The 21121-nt window shown below is 40.1% G+C and overlaps 5 protein-coding genes across 6 annotated transcripts; 2 read left to right on the forward strand and 3 right to left on the reverse strand.

The window, feature by feature from the left end:
- The first annotated feature begins 156 nt into the window (after window positions 1-156).
- LOC117577730 (uncharacterized) lies at window positions 157-3615 on the forward strand. Its single transcript, XM_034262633.2, has 7 exons — window positions 157-420; window positions 492-715; window positions 783-1518; window positions 2037-2230; window positions 2828-3290; window positions 3353-3383; window positions 3449-3615. Exons 2-7 carry the CDS (start codon window positions 666-668, stop codon window positions 3613-3615), a joined length of 1641 nt encoding a protein of 546 aa, XP_034118524.1. The 5' UTR covers window positions 157-420; window positions 492-665.
- A 419-nt stretch (window positions 3616-4034) lies between these two features.
- On the reverse strand, window positions 4035-5985 carry LOC117571458 (seipin-like). Of its 2 annotated transcripts, none has more exons than XM_034253650.2 (4): window positions 5904-5985; window positions 5347-5734; window positions 4792-5279; window positions 4035-4629 (listed from the first exon to the last, which is right to left on the reverse strand). In XM_034253650.2, the coding sequence occupies exons 2-4, from the start codon at window positions 5628-5630 to the stop codon at window positions 4280-4282; spliced, it is 1122 nt and encodes a 373-aa protein (XP_034109541.1). In that variant the 5' UTR covers window positions 5631-5734; window positions 5904-5985; the 3' UTR covers window positions 4035-4279. The 2 variants fall into 2 exon arrangements, with proteins under 2 accessions (XP_034109541.1, XP_034109623.1); XM_034253732.2 differs by having other exon boundaries at window positions 5347-5717; window positions 5904-5970.
- A 1774-nt stretch (window positions 5986-7759) lies between these two features.
- On the forward strand, window positions 7760-9655 carry LOC117578274 (tetraspanin-33-like). Its single transcript, XM_034263703.2, has 2 exons — window positions 7760-8427; window positions 8717-9655. Exons 1-2 carry the CDS (start codon window positions 8013-8015, stop codon window positions 9190-9192), a joined length of 891 nt encoding a protein of 296 aa, XP_034119594.1. The 5' UTR covers window positions 7760-8012; the 3' UTR covers window positions 9193-9655.
- A 104-nt stretch (window positions 9656-9759) lies between these two features.
- LOC117578255 (neutral alpha-glucosidase AB) lies at window positions 9760-14198 on the reverse strand. The gene is made up of 5 exons (XM_034263679.2): window positions 14093-14198; window positions 13283-13446; window positions 12481-13203; window positions 10465-11950; window positions 9760-10394 (listed from the first exon to the last, which is right to left on the reverse strand). The coding sequence occupies exons 2-5, from the start codon at window positions 13387-13389 to the stop codon at window positions 9966-9968; spliced, it is 2745 nt and encodes a 914-aa protein (XP_034119570.1). The 5' UTR covers window positions 13390-13446; window positions 14093-14198; the 3' UTR covers window positions 9760-9965.
- Window positions 14199-14488: 290 nt separating this feature from the next.
- LOC117578266 (tektin-3) lies at window positions 14489-16384 on the reverse strand. Its single transcript, XM_034263691.2, has 3 exons — window positions 15809-16384; window positions 14852-15748; window positions 14489-14793 (listed from the first exon to the last, which is right to left on the reverse strand). Exons 1-3 carry the CDS (start codon window positions 16228-16230, stop codon window positions 14565-14567), a joined length of 1548 nt encoding a protein of 515 aa, XP_034119582.1. The 5' UTR covers window positions 16231-16384; the 3' UTR covers window positions 14489-14564.
- Between the last annotated feature and the right edge of the window lie 4737 nt (window positions 16385-21121).

Below are 21121 nucleotides of genomic sequence, written 5' to 3' on the forward strand. Positions count from 1 at the left end.
AAGAATCATGATCTCTGATCAAACAACTTCTTAAATGTTATTTTTATGTTTTATCAAAAACATCGATGGTCTCAAACATCGATTGTTTTCCAGCTCTAGACTAAAGTCGGTTCGAAACGTAAAAGAACTGAGTGGCAGTGGAAAAAGGCTTAATGCTCGTGAACTAGCCGCAACTGGTTTATAATGGCATATCTGTAGATTATTAAAAGATATTTAAATAATGCAAAAAGTTTGTTAATAGCAATTAATTGTTTCACTGCATTTTGTGGTAATGCATTGCTGATATCGTTGCAACACTACATATTCATTAATCGATTGCATGTGACTGGCGCTTATCGACATCTCGACTATTGTGTCTTCATTAAAGACGCGTTGCATTTACTGCATGGACGTGGCTTGTGGCATGCGCACCTCAAGAACGTAAGCAAAGCGCTGCCTTCATTAACACTACTTGCATTTCCTAGCGACTCACTTGTTCTCACACCCCACAGCCCAAGCACTTTGTGGCACGCTACAGCGTCGCCAATTGGGGCATCTGCTTGCCGCATGCCTGCTCCGCCCACGTGGTGCACAGCATCATCGAAACTAGTCTGCGGCCCTACAACAATACGGGCATCGAATTTCACATCGACGTACGCGACGAGCACTGCACGACCAGGCGCAAGATGACCTTGAGCAAGCTACTCGCCAAGGACAACAACTTTGCCATGGGCATGTGAGTGTAGCTGTCAGCTGTCAATAGTACAGCAAATGGCAATCGATTCACTTGAATTCATTTCCAGATTTTTCATTGGTGCCTTGACAAGCGCTTGTGTTTTGTCCACCGTCTGGCAGCACTGGGATTGGCTCAGCAGCAAGCTGACGCGTCTTACTACAACCACCACAAGAGCTCCTCAAACTGATGATGATGAGCGCACAGAGGAGGTGGAAGAAGAAGTCACTGACGAGCAACAGCAGGCAGAGCAAGACGCTAAAGAGAAGAGTGCTCCGCCTGTGCATTTGCGGATTCTACAGGCGTTTTCACCACAACGCACCTGGCGATTGCTAGTGTCCCTTGAAGACCAGGACATTGACTTTCCGCTTATTCATCTGCTCAGAATACTGGCCACATTCATGGTCTATGTGAATCTGAAGTTTATCATGGCAGGCCACCTGCCCCTAACTAATCGGGATGCATTCGTTGGCACCGTAAATCGCTACTGGAGCTTGCCATATCGTCTGCCGCTGCTTCCCAGCGATCTGCTGCTGCTGCTGCTCAGCGGATTCCTCAACGCCAACCAGCTGTCCCATCAAATGGAGGCCACCTGCCGCTTGAGTTTTGTGCGCAATGTGGCCACCAAGGCGTGTCGCTATGTGCCCACCATTCTCGCGGTTCTGGGCTTCCAAACTTGGATACTGCCTCATTTGGGCACCGGTCCGCTGTGGCAGTTGCTGGTGGCTGAGAATGCTCGTCTCTGTGAGGAGAACATGTGGCGCAGTGCGTTGAGTATGCAGAATACCGCCGACATGGAGGACATGGTAAGAAGTTTGCTGCGTCATTGATTGTCTTTTTATTTTTCAGTTTTTTAAATAACGAAGAAAGAGAACGAAACGTCGATAATCGCAACTGTACATTGAATTCGTGCCGTTGATTGCATCAATCTCTTTATTTTCTGCATATAACCGAACTTAAATGCACTGCATATACATGTAATTGCAACCATATGTACATATTTTCAATTTCAAGTATTTCCTCTGTAGAATATTCAGTTATAAATGTTCAAAATTATGAAATTGCACGATTGATTGAATCTGCACAATATTATACGATCGTTGTGGTCATCGCATCTCTTGTAAAGAAATATTTTAGTTTTAATTACACATTGCGGATAATTGGATAATTTTTCTTGTGGAGGATTTTCACTAATTTTTCATATTCATAAACACAAATTATTACCTAAGTTAATGATCACTTGCAATGTTTATTTATTTGTCTCTTATGTCTCTATCATCAACAATATGAAGTGTAATTCACACAATATGCTTCATAATTTCAGTGCTCGCCATTCACCGTGCAACTCAGCTTGGATCTGCAACTGTATTTCCTGGGCGCCCTTATTGTTTGGTTGTATTTCACCGATCCCGAGGCTGGTTTCTTTCTATGCGGCGCCTTTCATGCGATGTCCGTTGCAGTACGCTATTCTCGCACCCAACGCGAGCACCTGGCACCATCTCTATTCCACGGCTTACAGTGTGTATTCCCATCCTATCCTACACCCTTATACCCCAAGTGTTAAGTGTTAGGCAGAAGGAGATATCCCATACATGTATGTCTGTTCGTCTGTCTGTTCGTCTATCTGTTCGTTTGTTTGAACACTTTGATCTCTCTCTCTCTCTCTCTCTCTCTCTATCTCTCTCTCTCTCTCTCTCTGAGAAAAATTTTGAAGACACAAAGGTTAGGACTATATTTAGAGCTAAGCTTGATTTTAGAAACGTTTTCCGTTATACGATAAAAATATATAAATTCGTTCATTTTTCGTACGATTCAATTTATTCATTTCTGCAATTATTGTAAAACAGAAAAATAATTCATAAATCATTCTTAACTCAAATTAAAGTGCTAATCAAGATCTACATATAAATAGTGGCGCGCGGAACATTTTCATCAGAGAATTACCCAAATGAATTCAAATACAAATGTTTGTATCAGTTGATGTTTCTGTTTGGCATATTCTTTAATTTGCTACCATTTTTAACTTATTCAGGTTAGTCTGTCAATTTGAGTAGCGAGTATCCCACAGTCGATAACACTTGAATGCAAATCTCATTTGCTCTTCACTTTTTACAGCGTAAACAAATTCTATCGAACTGCGAACCTGATTTACACATCGCCCATAACACGAGCCACCAGCTATCTCTTGGGCATTGGAGCGGCTCTCCTGTTCCGCAGCGAGTCCGGGGTCTTTCGGATACCCACACGCTTCAAGCGTGCCGGCTGGGCACTCGCTGTGCTAGCACTCGCCTGGTGCTTGTGGTCACCGGCCGCCGGTTTGACGAGCAAATACGTGTACAAGTCAACGGATGCGGCTGCATACTTGGCCTGGAGTCCCTTGATACTTGGTCTGGCGATTTGCTGGATGATTTTGATTGCTCCATTGGATAAGAGCATTGTGCAACGATTTCCGCATATTGCTCGACCAGTGGTGCTTCTGTCACGCCTAGAGATCCCACTGCAATTGGCCAGCTATGTGGTGGTACTCTGGACTACGGCGAGTGTCAAGGAGCCGCATCAATTTCTAATGTCTGATTTGGTACGAGACATTGATTATTCATTCGAGTGCACGTTTAATAATTTGCTCGACTTACTCTATAGATCAATCTGCAGGAGATAGCGTGCATTTGTTGTTCGCACTGATTGTCGCCTTTCTCATTGATTACCCGGCTCAAGAGATTGGACTCTTGATACTAGATTTCAACTTTAGTGGCCCGCTTTTGACGCAGTCAAAGGATAAGGATGGAGCAGCTGATGACGCATCCATGGAGGAGAGCACTGAACTTAAATCGGACTCGCCAGAGCCAACCGATTCGATTTGGCCATCGGAATCGGATCCTGAAGATGAGAAATCCTCTGAATAATGTAATGTTTCAATTACAATTATCTATTTACATATATAATTTCCATATTAAAGTTCATAGCGAATTGATAGTTGAACAATGTAATAAAAAACAAAATTCGACTTGTAAATTCCCGGTATACTTTATCTTATAATTAGTTCAGAATCAGGATCAATAAGTTTCGAATATTTGGAAAAGTATTTGGAGCATATGAATTATCATCAAATAATCAGTTCGATCATCCCTAATTGACATCATAGTTTTTAAGTATTTTACTTTGAAAAAAAATTTATCTTCAAATATTTCAAATTTAAATTTTAACAATAAAATACCTTTTATCTCCTAATCAAAACACGTTTTCCCCCATAAAAAGCCAACGGTTTTAAAAACGAAGAAAGCTTCACTAAGGTTCAAAATCGTTAACATGTTTGCAATTAAATTCAGATTATTGCGGTGATCATTCAAGATTAAGTACCTTTCATATTTATTGTATAAATTGCCAAACTGAAGCAAATACTTTATAGAAATGCTGTACATGCTGATCCCGCCGCATGAGGCAGCAAAGAACTACATTAATCCTAAACCTATTAGTCTTTGGCACAAGAGCCTATCGGTGGCGATTATGTATATTTGTAGGTGTGGGTGTGTTATCTCCAAGCTGAGAGAGAGTGTGTGTGTGAGTGTGTTATGACGCTTGATCTTTCACTTTTCGCTGACGCAGCGATTGGACATCTGATGTTTTCTCCTGATGTGCCCTATTGGTGGACTTGTCCAGCAACAAGAGATCATCGGTGCTGCTGCTTTCGCCAACATCGGAAATGTCGAATTTATCCATCGATGAGTCGTGATAACTGGACTCATCCTCATCGCGCAAACTGCTCGTGCTGTCGACAATCACCCGGCTGGCTTGGCTCTGCAGCTGATTGGTGAAGCGGGCGTATCGGATCTGCATGTTACGGAGCCAGGTGGCATCGGACCAGTGGTACCAGCTGAGCAGAAAAACGACCAATATAAAGAATAGATTGGTGCTAATGGCTGAAAAGGGAGTACACACAACAGAAATACCAATTTAGTTTAATTAACGACTTTAACAATTAGTCAGTTCTCTAATAGAGTAAACCAATTTAAATCAACTAGGCAATCATTATCCAGACCAAAACGATCACACAAAAAGAAGATCACAAAAACAACACTTACCCACAATGGCCGAGAGCACCGGCCAATTGAACATGATGTAGCGCAGTCCAGAGAAATCCGCCTCGATGTGCAACGTCACCGTGTAGAACTGTATCTTTTGTGATTGTATCTCGACATAGACGTCTGTAATGGGATGCTGGCGTTCCTCCAAATACCGTGAGAATATCTCGACGGGCACCTTCTGGAACTCCTCCTTCCAACCAAGCACATAGAGCGGACTCAGCGCCCACGTGGAAAACAGGCGTACCAATGGCGAACGGTATCGCATCATTGCAGAGCGACACGAATGTCCGCGCAACATTGAATCATAGTCACGCATCTCAGCGCACACCATAAACATGCCCAGCTCCAAATTTTGCGGTGACTCCGGCATATCGATGTTGACAATCACCTTGTACGCCTGGCCCACCATCAGAAGTTGTTGCTTCTTCGTCAGCGAGACATGAGCGTGTGGAAAGGTACACGGTGTACTTGTCTCAAGGCATGTTCTGTAATTCGCATGAATGAAATGACAATGATCAGAGGTCAGAGGTCAGCGATCAACTAGCTACTCACTTGAACTGCATGTGAACGGGTCGCGTATGCGATATTGGTGGCATGTAGACATAATAGAAGGCGGCATATATGAATACGGCCAGCCAAATAATTAGCACCACAGCAAATGCGATCAGTCCCAGGCGCAACACCAGCTCCCTTAAGGTGTCCACCTTTTCATCGGCTTTGCTGCGAAGGCGATCGTACACATTGAGCGTAAGATTGACTGCGGGTCGCACAAAGAAGCGACGACCCAGGCCCAGCGGATCGCAGCAGAATATTATGAAACGCAGCAGGAAGTTCATCTTGTTGATGTCGCTATAGCTGTTGTTGCGTCGTCTATCGTCGCGACGTCGATCGACGATCGTATGAATCGAGTATCAACTCACCAACTACAGTTTGGGGGCGACTATTAAATACATTTATTGTTATAATTGGACTGCTTATCGGCGATATAGCGCTGTGGGTAATTGCCAGATTTGCATGGTATGAAGTTCAAACTTTGAACGGCCGAAGCCGAACCATTATCAGCTGTGTTAACAGGTCTAATCATTCGGTAGCTGCAATGAATCACTCACTTGCACGTCTTTCAAATGCCAAGCATCGATGTTGCTCCACTTCTTATCAACAACTTGCCAAAAAACCTGGAAAACAATCGACGGCACTATCGATACAATCGATATTTCTTAAATTAGTTAAACATCGATGGTTCTTAAATAAGAATCATGATCTCTGATCAAACAACTTCTTAAATGTTATTTTTATGTTTTATCAAAAACATCGATGGTCTCAAACATCGATTGTTTCGATCGATATATCGCATGGCGATAAGAGTGGTTAGGAAATGGCAACTCCAGGGGAGGGAAATTTGAAAATTGCTCCTCCCTTTGAATATGTGGATTTTGCGGAGTCAAGGAGTTGAATTTTGATGAAGGTTGGCGACAGTCGACCGGAAGATCGAGCAAAACGATCTTGACTGTCTTTTCTTTTCGGAGTGGTGACACGGAGTTGAATTTTGATCAAGGTAGGAGTCGGTCCACCAAAGAAATAGAAATACGGATGTTCGAAGAGTTGGTGTCTCTTTGCCTGCTTTACATACATTCGTTTGATGGTTGAAGCAGTAAAGCAACTAAACAAGTTACAAGAAAGAAGTCGAGTGTGTGGGCGGTGAAAAAGCAACAACAGTAACATCAACTGCAACAACAAGAGCAACAGCAGCAACAACAACCACAAAACCTGGTCCTGTGTGTCCGCTCTCCTCGCTCATTACGTTGCTTTTCTGTGCCCAAAGTGCCGGCAAGTGCAGTCCGGAGGAGGAATCACAGCACCAACGACAGACGCAAATCCGATTACCACGTCGAGTGTGTAACGGCGCGCGACACCAGCTGCTACCATCACCGCTGGACAAGTGCGGACAGTCGTCGCCGCGAGACGACACACGGCGCTTTAACGATATGGAGCAGCATCGACGACATGGGATAGTGGGCGAGACGACGCCGCAAATGCTGGACCAGGAGGAGAAGCCCGTCTGAGTGAGTCGTGCTGCGGTGTCACCAGGCTCGGCCTGTCCGCCGACTAAATTTTTTTTGCGCACTCTCGTTCGGCAAGAAGAAACAGAGGATCACAATTAAAAAAAAAAAGATTATATATTTATATATAAAGTACACTACACAACATTAGAAATCCACAAATCGTATTGAAGTATTGAAAAAAATAAGACAAAAATTATAATTCCAAATTAAAGTAAATTCAAATTTATTTTCTTGTAAAGAAATGACAGAGTAGGAACGACAGAACACCTTCATACATATATACATTCTTAAAAATCTACTTGATGCTGGATTATATGTTTATGTTTACTAATTTATATATATATACACACACATTTTCTCTATTATAACCCATATCGCTCCTTCACCAATCCCGAGAGCTCTTAGGCAGGTCAAGGTAGATGATTAAGCGACTTAGATAAATACATATATTTTCAATTACGCGGCAGCTGTTTTGTTTTTCTATTAGTGATGCGTTTCTTCTGTCTTACAGCAGCTGTTTTGTATCGGTGGAGTTATCGATTGTGCGGATTGCGGGCCAGGGATGGAACTCCTCCTGAGTGCCGATGAGCCAGCCGGCGAGGCCCCAGGGAGGACAAACAGTCCGTAACAGGTTTATTTAAAATTAACAATTTATACAAGGTTTATAATGGCATATATGTAGATTATTAAAAGATTTAAATTATACAAAAAGTTTGTTAATAGCAATTAATTATTTCACTGCATTTTGTGGTAATGCATTGCTGATATCGTTGCAACACTACATATTCATTAATCGATTGCATGTGACTGGCGCTTATCGACATCTCGACTATTGTGTCTTCATTAATAAAATGCCAACTTATTGCGTTAAAATTATTTAAATATCAGCAAATATCAATACATTATCAATATTATTATTTATTTTTAATTCTAATGCATAAATTTCCAACACAACGATTATTTATTATAATTTGAAATGACCGCGTCATTCCATATTATAGCCGTCGATAGTATCGAGAGTATCTAGAAGTTTAGTTTTTGTGTATCAACCAGACAAAACATATGGGCACCATTTATAAACAATGGAGATATTTGCAACGTCCCAGTGGTTCAGCCAAATATACACAATGTGCTAAGTAAAACGAGACGCGGACTATGAATAACTACAGATACCATGGCGGGGCCGGAGGAGTTGGAGGCTACTATGGCATTGAAGTACGCGAAGTGCATCATCAGCGCATCCCGTACCCACATCACTTCACATTTGTTAGCTCCTATGTGAAGTACATGATATTTATGTTGAATTTCATGTTTTGGCTATTCGGTGGGCTGCTGCTAGGCATCGGCATCTATGCGTTCATGGACAAATGGATAGAGGCCAATGGCTTGGTCAAGTTGGAGAACATTTATGATGTAGTGCTCAACATATCGCTGGTCATGATTATTACGGGCATTGTCATCTTTATAGTTAGCCTAGCTGGCTGCTTGGGTGCCCTTCGTGAAAATACCTCTCTGCTGAAGTTTTATTCACGTTGCCTGCTAATATTCTTTCTCATGGAAATGGTCGTAGGTAATACAAGGATTATTTTACACAAAACATTGCCTAATAAGTCTCCTGATAAAATCAAAACACATATAATTGCTATTTGCACTATCAACTCGACAATTAACTCAACGTTTACTCATCGAAAACTACTTGAATTCCCATTAGCAGACTAATGGAAATAAAATATTATTCCAATAATCAAAATAATGTCGAAAATACTATATGGTTCCTTAGTTAGATCAGAGATTTATCAGGCGGTGTGTTATTTGTAAATTGAATAGTGTACATATAATATACATATAATTTTCTGCAGCCATCATCTGCTTTGTGTTTCCACAACACATGAACGAGTTTGTGGAATATCAGTTCACCGATAAGATCATACACTACTATCGCGATGACCCAGATTTGCAGAATTTCATTGATTTTGCGCAGCAGCAGTTTAAGTGCTGTGGCCTCAGCAACGCTGGCTACCATGACTGGAACAAAAACGAATATTTTAACTGCTCATCGCCATCGGTAGAGAAATGCGGCGTGCCATACAGTTGCTGCATCAATGCCACTGATATTATGTGCGGATATGCGGTGCAGCAGGAATCTGTGGCAGCTGCCAGCAAATTGATCTGGACCAGTGGCTGCATTGAAATCGTTCGCGTCTGGGCTGAACGCAATCTCTATATGATTGCGGGCGTTGCCCTTGGCATTGCTCTCATCCAATTACTGGTTATATATTTAGCCAAAACTTTAGAGGGTCAAATCAAATTGCAGAAGTCGCGCTGGACCAATTAATTGGGCGCTATAGGAGATTACAACAGGAATGCCTTACTTTGAAAAATCATCGTGTGTCATATTTATAATGCCCTTAAACTTTGCGTAATCGATTCGATTCTTTGTGTTTGCAATATAATTTTTGTAAACTAGGATTTCTTTTCATCCTTATTGTGTTATCAGCGTCATATTATTTTTGCGTTTTTCAAAATTTTAATTAAATTGTGTTTTCAACACAGCACAACTCATTTGTTGTGTTATATAAACAAAAGATGATTACTTTTGAAATATTAAAATACCTGTCTTTAACGCATAATTACGCATTTTTGCAAAATTACAAATGTATTACTATGAACATGTTTCGGTTTTTAGAGGCTGATATTAGTTTCTAAGTCTTCAGCTTATAAACAAAACATATAAAGTTAAATTACAATAAATATAACGCGTATCCATATACATAATGCATACAATATACAACTGAAAAAGAAAACTATATAAATTCATTCTTGATTTTTTAAAGGAAAAGTACAAAGAATTTGCACTTATTGATATATTCAATGAAAGTTTTGGAATCACAGTGGACAGAGCTTAGCGAGAACTTTTGCGTAATGTGATTTATTGAAATTGAATTTCACAACGGCCGATCAGCCAACATAATTGTTATAATTTGGATATGACAAAGTTAACTATCAACTACATCGTACAATATTTTTAAAAAAAAAATCATATCCTGTTATGTGTTATCAGGTGGAATATGTGAATATCTTTTATGCGTTACTTTATATAATACCAAATTAGTAGTTGAGCTTGAGGGCAAAATCAACATCCATTTTGATAGATGGTTTGCGTATATAGACAGCTGCATCACGCTGTTCCACCTCCAGCTGCTGGGCAACACCATTCACAGTGATTGTGGCGCTGCTGGGCACACGATTAAGACCAGCGATGACGATGCGCTCGATCCAGGCATCTGATTTATATTTGGGCTTGCCAATGAAACGATTGGTCAACTGGTTGTTAGCAAACTCATAGTTCACATAGATGTATTGACCATCGCGGTATGCATAGGATTTCTCATCGTCCAGATATAGAGTGCCATCAGCCTTGCCCTGACGATCCAGGCAAATGACCAGAGTGTACGGATCGTTCAGCATGAGAGCAGACGAACGGCGCAGACGCTCCTTCTTGGGCACAATGCTGCCACCGCGTTGCCAAACTGGTATCTAACGCAATATAAAATACAAATATGAAAATTAATTGCTTGAAAATCGAATGGGAGGGAAGAGCACTAACTTTATATTCGGTAACTGGTATTGACTCGGAGCCGGTGCGCTCCTGACGCTGATATGTATCGACATCATACCAATAATCACCATTCTTTTTATCATCAATAGCTGGGAAATACACATCCACTTTGCTAACGCCCTGCTGCATAACTGGACGCACCAACAGACGCTGCTGCACCAACAGCTGGCTGTCAATGGCGAACGCTTCCTTGTCCTGTGGATAATGGGCCAACAGTGGACGTATTACTGGGGCACCAGTCTGCTCCAGCTCATAGAAACTTGTATACCATAACGGCAAATAGCTGTAGCGCTTAAGCAATGCACTCCTAATAATGAGGCGAGTGCGCTCTGGGAAGAGCCATGGCTCACGGCGCTTGGTATCGATGTGAGCATGGGCACGGAAGAATGGCAAAAACGCGCCGGTTTGATACCACCGCTCTAACAGTTCGCTGTCTGGATTTCCAAAAAAGCCACCGACATCGGCGCCACAGAACGAGAAGCCAGCGACGGCTTCTGTCAGGCACATCTTGATCGAATGCTGCAAATGGGACCAATCCGCCAGATTATCGCCTGTCCAAATAGCGGCATAACGCTGCGAGCCCGCAAAATGGGCACGTGTCAAGATGAAGGGGCGCTGGTTGGGATCACGCTTTTGCAGGCCATCAAAGGTGCCCATGAGATGCATGTGACCGTAGAGATTGTGAACATCGCGATGCTCCCAGTTTCCATAGTGTATCAGATCCTTGGGTGCGGTAATTTCGGGACCATTAAAAACAGACGGTTCGTTCATATCGTTCCAGATCATCACATCCTCGGTGACAGTCTTGAATTTAGACAGATGATATTGGCTGGCGTAATAATCACGCACAACGGGATTGAAAAAGTCCGGATAACTGGCAGAGCCGGGCCAACACCAGCCCTCGTAGTCATTACCCTCGCGTGTTTTCACATAATAGCCCTTCTCCGTGCAGTCCGAATGGAAGAAGTAGCTGTTGTCGCGCTTAATGTGCGGATCGATAATCACAACCAAATGACGTCCTAGTTCGGTAAGATTCTTGATCATAGTCAACGGTTCGGGGAACTTAAATTTGTCCCAGGTGAAATAACGCTTGCCATCGGTATACTCAATATCCAACCACATAGTATCCATGGGCATGTTGAACTCATCATACTTGGCCGAGACGGTGGTCACATCGCGCTCATCATTGTAATTCCAGCGGCTCTGATGGTAGGCCAGCGAGAACAATTGCGGCAGGTCATGTGTGCCCGTCAAGGCGGTGTACTGCTGGAACACATCCATGGGCTGCGGACCAAGCATTATAAAGGCATCGACAATTCCTGACTCTGAAATAAAGTGCGCTGCCGGTGGAGTTGATTTGCGTGAGCCCGACACAAAGTTCACCAGCGAGGAGACCACATTCGTTTCTGCGGTGTATATGTCCACCCAGGTCTCGGCAGCATTCTGCCAATAGACGCCGGCAGTGCGCTGAGGGCTGAAATATACCATAAACAAGATTCGTAATAAGTATATAGCTAAATTCAAAATTGAATAGCTATGATATTAAGAACTCAATAAGAGTTTTAGATCCTCCGAATGATCAAGATAAAGCACAACAAAAACAATAGCAACATCTATTTTGTCTATGTAGACACTAAGTTGAAAAAACAATTGAGAAAACTAAAGTCGTCTCGGCTGTTGACCCTGATCAATAAAACATTTCCTTTATAGGGTCGGAGATACATCCTTCTGCTTGTTATATAAAATTCTTGGTGTCACAAAGTAGTAATACCCTTTTTTCTTACGGTTCGCGGGTTTAACAAAAATATAGACGATACGTACATAGGACTCCCATACTTTTCTATATATATTGGTGAAAGTATTTCTGCGTGTTATACGTTAATTAACTCATTTCCATATTTTATCATTTGAGGGGAATGGCTACCGAGCTAATAACAATTTTTGTGAAGGGAGTAATTTTGTGTATTACCAGCTTACAACTAGAAAAAAAAGAGTTCAACTTACCCATGACCGTAAAGCACAGGTACGGAGCCATAAAGTGCCATCTTGCTGTCCACAATGTACTCAAAGACATCGAGATTGTACAGACGATACGGATCCGTGCCCGAGGTGGACTTAAGAGCAAAGCTATCGGCATGTTCTGGTATGCCGAAGAGCACTTCAGCAGCGGGGAATGAGAAATCAAGAGCAACGGCTTCGGGTCCGTAGGGTTTGCTATCGTGATGGGACTTAAAGTTCTCTTCCCACGAGCCAGGTTCATCCAATGTCTCCAGGACCTCTACATTCTGTTGCTGCTCGCCACTATCTGGCAAAGCTTGTTCCTGTGTCTTCTGCCGCAAGTGCTCAAAGTACAGCCAATTCTTAGCGTTCACCGAGACAACATGCACATCGTTTTCATAGAAATCAATGCGAAACGGATCACCATGTATGACCGCCTTTGAGTGGCCAGACGTTACGGTCAACTCGCCATCTGATTCCTGAACACGTATGGTAACCGTCTTTGGTTGTGCCTTCAGTGCGTGCTCAACACGATAGCGTGGACGCAAAGGTGTCTTCTCATCAATCTGCAGGCGGAATGTGCCGCCCACTAAGGCCTCTAACTTGAATGTGAACTGATGATGGTTCTCTTTATTCAACAAATCAGCAGTCACTGAATCGCTGTACGTGTTCAATGTGCCCGATATAAGAGAATATTTGCTGCCCGAACTCTGCACTTTGCGAGATCGCCTAATAAAAACGAAATAGAGATTGAAAGGAAGCGAAAAGGTACATCTATCTATGAAACATGTTTATATAATAGTCATACCTGCAAAAACTGCTCTGCTCGCAGGTCTTGAAATTTGTTGGATCAACGCCAGAACCATAGTTGATCCATCCCCCAATTAGGAGGCAAAAGAACACTGCACACCTCATATTTGCCCTTGTCTTTTCTTGGCAAGGTTTCTTTTACTGATTATTGTTGAATCAAATCTGTAAAATATAATAGAAATAGCAACTCACCAATGAAAAAGTGTTTGATTTTATCTCGAAACTCTCGTCCCAAAAACTAATAAGTTAGTATCAAGCGGAGAATATATTCTAAAATATCTAAAAATATCTGACCTGTTTGTTTACAGAAACAGTTATGTACAAGAACATAGCCAACTTTCGAACAAATAAATAATAATAAATATGAAAGCTATATGTTTAGTAAATTCTACACATACATATGTTTCGCATGTTTTTTTTTTCCTTTTTACCGCCTCCATTGTTTTTCATAACGATATGATTGTCGGCAAACTGTCGAATTAACAATTTTGGAACACGTCACACGTTCGACATAGATAGAGCCGGCATTTTCATTCACCATCAAATTTGACTTAAATATGCTATGTATATTTAATTTCATGTGCTACAAATGTTGCATTAATGCAGCCACTTTTCAGCTACATTCTAATTAATGCATCAAGTGCAGCGTATTTATTTTCCTGGCGCAAATTCCCTTACATGTACTGCATTGCCTTCATCACCTCCCACCAAACACAATTGCTTAAAACTATATAACTATTGTTTTATTAACATACCAAAATGACATGAATAAAACACCACTAATTGCATAAATTGTTTTAATACATACCCAAATACAAAAAAACAAGTTGACAATTGTGTCAATATAAGAAAATTGTTTTTTTTATCGAGAAGCTTTGAAAGATATCGCTTCGGCTATGTTTTACAGTGTGACCGCGGCGTCATCGCATAACTGATATCGCGTGCAGGTGGTATCGATAGCTATCGAAACCACCTGCCTTTCGATTCGAATTTTTGCATTATATTTTCAAAATGCTTGCTTACGGTCACACCGCGGAAATTTCATTTTTTTTTAATACAAAGCTTGAAGATTTCTTCAATAAACATTTAATTTGTATTGTTCGGCTGAAACAACATCGATCATTGCCTTAGAAAATACGGTATCGAATTTTTCATCGATGTTTCTTTACCACAAATATTTTATGAAGTTTTTCTTTTATTAAACAAATACGCACATTAATTATAATATATAATTAAATACGTTATGCAATTTGGGACAATTTAACGCATGTACTTAGCAATTAATAGCGAATTAAGTTGCTGATGGGGAAAGAGCGGCGCAGACTCATGCACTTCTCGCGATCAATAAACAAGGCGTTGACCTTGTTCCTCAAATCCTCCTCCAGGATGCAGCGTGTCTTCAGCAACGATTGATGAGTGGCCTCCGCTTCCTGCAACTTATGGTGCAGCACGTCAACAGTGCCCTGAATGTCTTGCACCTCCTGCACAAGTCGATCGTGGGCCGTATCCCTAAATGCAACAACGTATGAATAATTTATTTTGTATAATAATAATTGAAGAATCATACTTGCAGAGCTCCATGCCCTCGCGATGTGAGCGTGCCTCGAGCCGAGTCTGAGCGACCTTAAGTGGATTCGACTTGTCCTGTATGGCCTTCTGCAGTAGAAATAGATGCTTCTCCATATCGAACAACTCCTGTTGCACCTTCTGCAAGTGCAATTGCACGCGATTCTTGGCACCCGCCATCTCCTGAGAGCGCCGATCGAGCGCATTATTTGTGTTATTCCAAAAGTCCCAGACGGATGACGCGACCGCATTGACCACATTTTGTGAGTCACTGCGCAACTGCGAAAGTTTGGCGCGCTCAGCCTGTGAACGCTTCACATGCTCGCTGCTGGCAAGTGCCCAGGAATCCTGACTGCTGACAGTTGGATCGTATTTCTCAATGCCACCAAAATAAGTGATGCCACGACTGTAGTTGTTCAAGCGATGACACATCGAATCAATGCCCATTGTCGACTCCTTCTGTGTGACGTCGATCTCAAGCAAATGCTGAGCGCCCCGACAATCGATCGCCTGCTTGGCGATCTTCTCGTGCAGCTCCTTGAGGCGATCGCGTGAGTTACGCAAATGATTTATCTCCAACAGCAGCGCTTTCTCCACGTTATCGTGCACCTTCTCCATACCCTGTCGCGCCTCGCGATGAAACAGACACTCCTGGGCAATGTGCAGCGGCACCTCCAGATCCAACATGGCTTTACCGCATTGACGCTGCAGCTCATTGATGTCCGACATCTCGCCAATGAGCTTTTCCAGTTCGGCATTGAGTTCATTGCGCCAAAAAGTCAAGTCCGTGATGCGCTCACCTAAACGACGGCCAGCATCACGTTGACCTGCCGTCGCCGTTTCGTCCGTCTCGCGCATTAGACGCACTGCATCATTGCGCATACGTTCGGATAAATTACTATCGACAGAGATAGAGAGGTAGCGGATTAACGAAAGACCCTCGAGCAAGTATGCTTACCGATTTGTATTCGACTCGCCGTAGATTCCCAGATTGTTGCTGTGCCACTCGTTGTTGGTGTAGCGCGTGTAAAGTGCAGCACGTGCCGCATGCTGCGGGTTCCGCTCGAAACCCGTCACCAAATTGGGGAAAATCATCCCCTCGGTCTTCATTCCTTGGGGCACAAAGCATGGCTGTGTCATTTGATTTGTCACCGGCTGCTCGGGCATATGCTTAATCTCAATCATTTCGAAAGCCATCTTTGGGCGCCAGGGATGACGTTGCGTTGTCTCATAGCTGGCGGCCAAACGTGTGGGCACCGCGGGTCCACCAACGGGCTCCATGCAGGGCGGTGCTCCGGCCTGACTCCATGGCTGCAATTGAGAATACATCACACTTTGTGTTGGCAGCGCATTGTTTGCTGTATCATGGTGATTCGACATGGTTAAATGTTGTTTAAGCTACTTTGACAAAGAATTTTTACGTGAAATTTTGTAAATAAAACTTTGCAAAAATTGTATAAAAAATAGAAGATACTAAAAAAATATAGACGTAGTTTTTTTACTCGATGCTAACTGTACGAGATTGCAAGTGTAAATGAAATATGAAAATTCCTGATCAAACAGCTTGAACCATTTGTTGTTAAAAGCAGAGCCTACTTCAGACATAAGATTCAATTATTCGCAAGGTGTGTGTATAATAAGAGTTGTTGGATGGTTTCTATAATTGAAGTGTACTATATCTCTAATTTCTCCTCTCAATAAAATCATTCTGAAATAATTATTAAATTAAAATAAATTCATTGATTTTTCAAATGAAATTCAAAAACAAGAGTTTAAAAATGATTAAAATTGTATGTACAATTTTCCCATCCCTGCCATTTTTTTCTTAATTCAAATTTACGCGTTTCATAACTGTAAAGTGCTGATTTCTCGAAAATAAAATAACATGCTGTGAGTTCTAAAGTGTGATTGAGAACGAATGATTTGATGATACATATGATTCCATTAGATTGCGATGATCCTTGCGTTCCGTGTATTCGTTCATGTCCGCTGTGGGCCATTTGCTCATCAGATTATCCTTGACTAGGCGGTGATCAAAATTGCTATTCTCGATGTATGAGTGCTTGTGGAATTTAGTGACCTCGTGACCCTTTAATGGTGCCATTATGTTTGTCAAATTCTCGTGCTCACTCACAATGGGCACACTGGAGCGTAAGAGTAGATTCTTAAGAGTTTCAGGTGCCTTCTGAGGATTTGGATTGCGTTGGCGAGCTACAGTATCTTCGATCGCCCAGCAGAGCATTTGAGCAGAAAACACTATATAACACTGGTTTTCTTCCTGGAAGCTACAAGGTCGAGTGAATTGTTCTGCAAGCTGACGCGGAAATTCCGTTACTGAATTATGACAGTTCGTTTGCGTTGTTGGTTTGTGAATTTGTTGATTTGGTGAACTTATTGATTTAACTTTGTCGTAGTTACTTGGTAGCCAAGGTTTACTGTTTGCTGTTGATGTTCATGTTGATGCCTTGTAATAGTTGCGAAATCAATGACCATGACAGTATCGAGGGAATCGGGGTTTAAGTTCAATGTCCCATTTAGGGTTATACGAAATGGGAACACAATTGCAATATCGGTTGACAAGTGTTTCAATAGTCCATTTAATGTGCGTGCCTAAGAAAATATAAATTTTCTGATAGAACTCTAATCTATTACCTTTTCGGTTTTATATAAAACAAGTAAGAAAGCTACAGTCGAGTGTGCTCGACTGAGAGATGCCCTCTACCCGTTTTGAATAAAAACAAAATATTGCTGTATTATTCTCAAAATATACTAAAAATGCTACAAAGATACTAAAAATATTCTGAATGATATATTGTATACAAAGATTCTAAAAATATTCTGAATGATATATTTGGTATATCGATATAGTACCACATTCAAAATATACCATTGACAGCACAATGTACCAGATTGTCAGCCAAAGTAACAAAGAACCCTTGTCAGTAGGCGTTTTTGCCCATACAAAAGTATTTCTTTAATAATTTCGACAATTTTTATCTGATCGCAACCAAGTTTTCAGGAATCACAACTACTATTTTGTAAATTTTGAGAATATTACCGCAATATTTTGATTTTACTCAAAATGGGTAGCGGGTATCTCACAGTCAAGCACACTCGACTTTTTTTTCTAGCAAAACAGTGATGTATTATTCTGAAAATATACGGAAGTAATATGCCATAAAAATACTAAAAATATACCAAATTCTGTCATTGTTATATTTAAATAGTTGCTACATTCAAAATATGTCATAGAGAAAAAAATATACCAAATTACCAGCCAAAACTATAGAGACCCATAGTATATAAGAGTTTTTTCTCATACAAAAGAATTCCTAAATAACTTATACATTTTTTTAACCGATCGCACCCGGTAATCATAAACACTGGAGATAATTGATGATCATAATGAAGTAAACGACAGTTCAAATGCTTTAAGTTTTACTCCAGAGAACCAAATCTTCGAAGCCGATGTAGTTGGTGCATCTAGGATTTTATGCTACACTTCGAGACACACACTTGCTATTAAAATATCCCACTTGACATTCCAAACATAAATTTCAAGAGATTCAGTAGCCTAATACATTTCGATGCATGTTCTATGCTAAATGAGATTTGAGCAAATTTCACACACTTTCCAAGTATGTAAAGCAAATAAACCGCAATTTGTAAAGTTTGTCGTTACCGCAAGATTCAAGTAATAAAACGAACTGGATAAACATGAGCCTGACTCTCAAGAGAGTTATGTATGTAAAATCTGTGCACACTGAAGCCAGTGGTGTCATTTTTTTCTAAGCAAAATAAGCTGGATCAGCGAAAATAAAAAGCTAAAAAAAAGCGGAGTACCAGAGAAAAAAGTTAGGAAAAAAGCTTATTTTAATGAAGCAATGTGGTGTATGTTTTTCATTTATAAACCCTCAGTTCAATTCGTAATATAAAATATAATTGGTAATTGTCTGACAGATGTCACATGCCACCATCTTTACAGTGAAAAAAAACATAAACTGAAACAATTTTAAGAATAAGTGAAGGTTATTCTTAAAGCTTTGGATGAGCACTATATTTAGAGCTAAGATTGATTTTAGGAACTTGTTCTGTTTTATGATAAAATATATATGTAAATTCGTTAATTTTGCGAACGAATATGTTAATTTTAATTTTAATTTTTGCAATTCTCATTTAAGAAAACAAAACAGAAAAAAAATTCCAAAACCATTCGTAGCTTGTAGACTTCCTTCGGCATCGTCAATTTGTTTTAGCGCAAGCGAATTTCACAATGCTAGTTATGCAAGTTGCTCCAATTTAGGTGCAAACTTTTGAGGGAAGTAAATATCGATATTTTGTCGATAGAAATATATTTTTAACATTTCAGCTGTTTATTCAATTCAATTTAAACATCACTAAAATTTTGAGAAAAGTAAACTAAAGAAAAAGCTGCTAAAATTTGGTCAAAAAGCCAGAATTCCCGCTGCCCGCTGTTTTCACATTTTTCCCGCAATCACACTTCAAAAAAATCCAAATCTGACGGGAAAAAAGCGGAAATGACAACACTGTCTGACGCACCTACTCGTCTACTCGTTTCATTAACTGTTTAAATGATGTAGATCAGTAGAAAATTGGCAGATATTCTACATGAATCTGTGTGAGAAGGAGACGATATTTAACAATCGTTTTAGTCCTTTAACATTGTTTTGCCGCAACAATAACAAAAATTAACTACTGTACATTTCCACCTCCATGTAATCTTATATCTTAAAAAATTAAAGTTTTAGTTATAATGGAATAGGAAGGAGATCTCAAAATACTTAAATAAAATAGGTTATGTGTCCTTTGTTTTAATCAGAATTAAATCATTAAATCTGATAGGACTTAACCAATAAAAAAAGGGCATAATTATACCAATTTAAAAGATGGAATAGCACACTTTCCTACACATGTATTTAATTGAAAGATAAAATCTATAAGAAAACAAGTAAGAAAGATACAGTCGAGTGTGCTCGACTGTGAGATACCCGCTACCCATTTTTAATAAAAGCAAAATATTGTGGTATTATTTTCAAAATATACCGAAAATACTACAAGAATACTAAAAATGGTATGTTTGGTATATCGATATAGTACACCATTCAAAAAATACAATAGACGGTACAATGTACCAGATTGTTGGCCAAAACAACTAAGAGCCCTAGTAAGTAGTCGTATTTGCCATACAAAAGCATTTCTTTAATAACAATTTTTATCTTATCGTAACCAAATTTTCAGGAATAACAACTACTGTTGTTATTATTGTATATGCCAAAATTCGCAGCTCTACCTTTGAAATTACGCTTGTTATTCGATTTTTTTGATTTGCAGGGACAGAAATGGGCGTGGCAAAATTTTGAAACAAACTTGATATGCGTGCAAACATAACAAATGCTATCGAAAATTATAGCTCTATCTCTTATAGTCTCTGAGATCTATGTGTTCATACGGACAGACGGACAGACACACAGACGGACATGGCTAGATCGAATCGGCTGTTGATCCTGATCAAGAATATATATACTTTATAGGGTCGGAGATGCCTCCTTCTACCTGTTACATACATTTCCTGCCGGCACAAAGTTATAATACCCTATGGGTAGCGGGTATACAAATTAATTGTTTAAAATTGGTATACAGCGCAACGATGCTATTTAGTCACATATGAAAGAGCTAAAAACTTAATAATAATACAAAATCTGTTCTATAAGTGGCATTCTTTGACAACATCTCAAAATTAGTCCCATATTCAAGTTTTTCTTAAATATATTAATAATTGAATAGTTTATAAATCAACATTATCACATTTTATTGATCAAATGACGATTAATATGTTGTGCGGATTGTTATACTTGTGTTTATCCATTTCCCTTTCTGTGCTTTTCGGTCATTATTTGCAAAACAATAAACGGTATTATTTGAAATAATTTTAATGCTCAAAAATTTGAAACTGTAATAATGAGCTAATTAAAATCGAAATCGTTTATGCTGAAATACGGCCACACTTAACAAATCAGGTACTTAAAGAAGGTGAAAGATGGAGGATTTCACTTTAGCGAAATATTCAAAATCTGACCGAATTTTAATAATATATAATTTCAATACACTTTACCAAAAGGAAATGGCGCCATTTCGATATAATGTATATTATCGGACTTCGGGACTTACTACCCGATTAATAGATTAATTACACATTACACATATTACGCTAATAAATACAATGTGTGAAGAATAGGAAATCAATTAAATA

The sequence above is a fragment of the Drosophila albomicans genome, chromosome X (assembly GCF_009650485.2).
Source record: "Drosophila albomicans strain 15112-1751.03 chromosome X, ASM965048v2, whole genome shotgun sequence".
Classification (NCBI taxonomy): domain Eukaryota; kingdom Metazoa; phylum Arthropoda; class Insecta; order Diptera; family Drosophilidae; genus Drosophila; species Drosophila albomicans.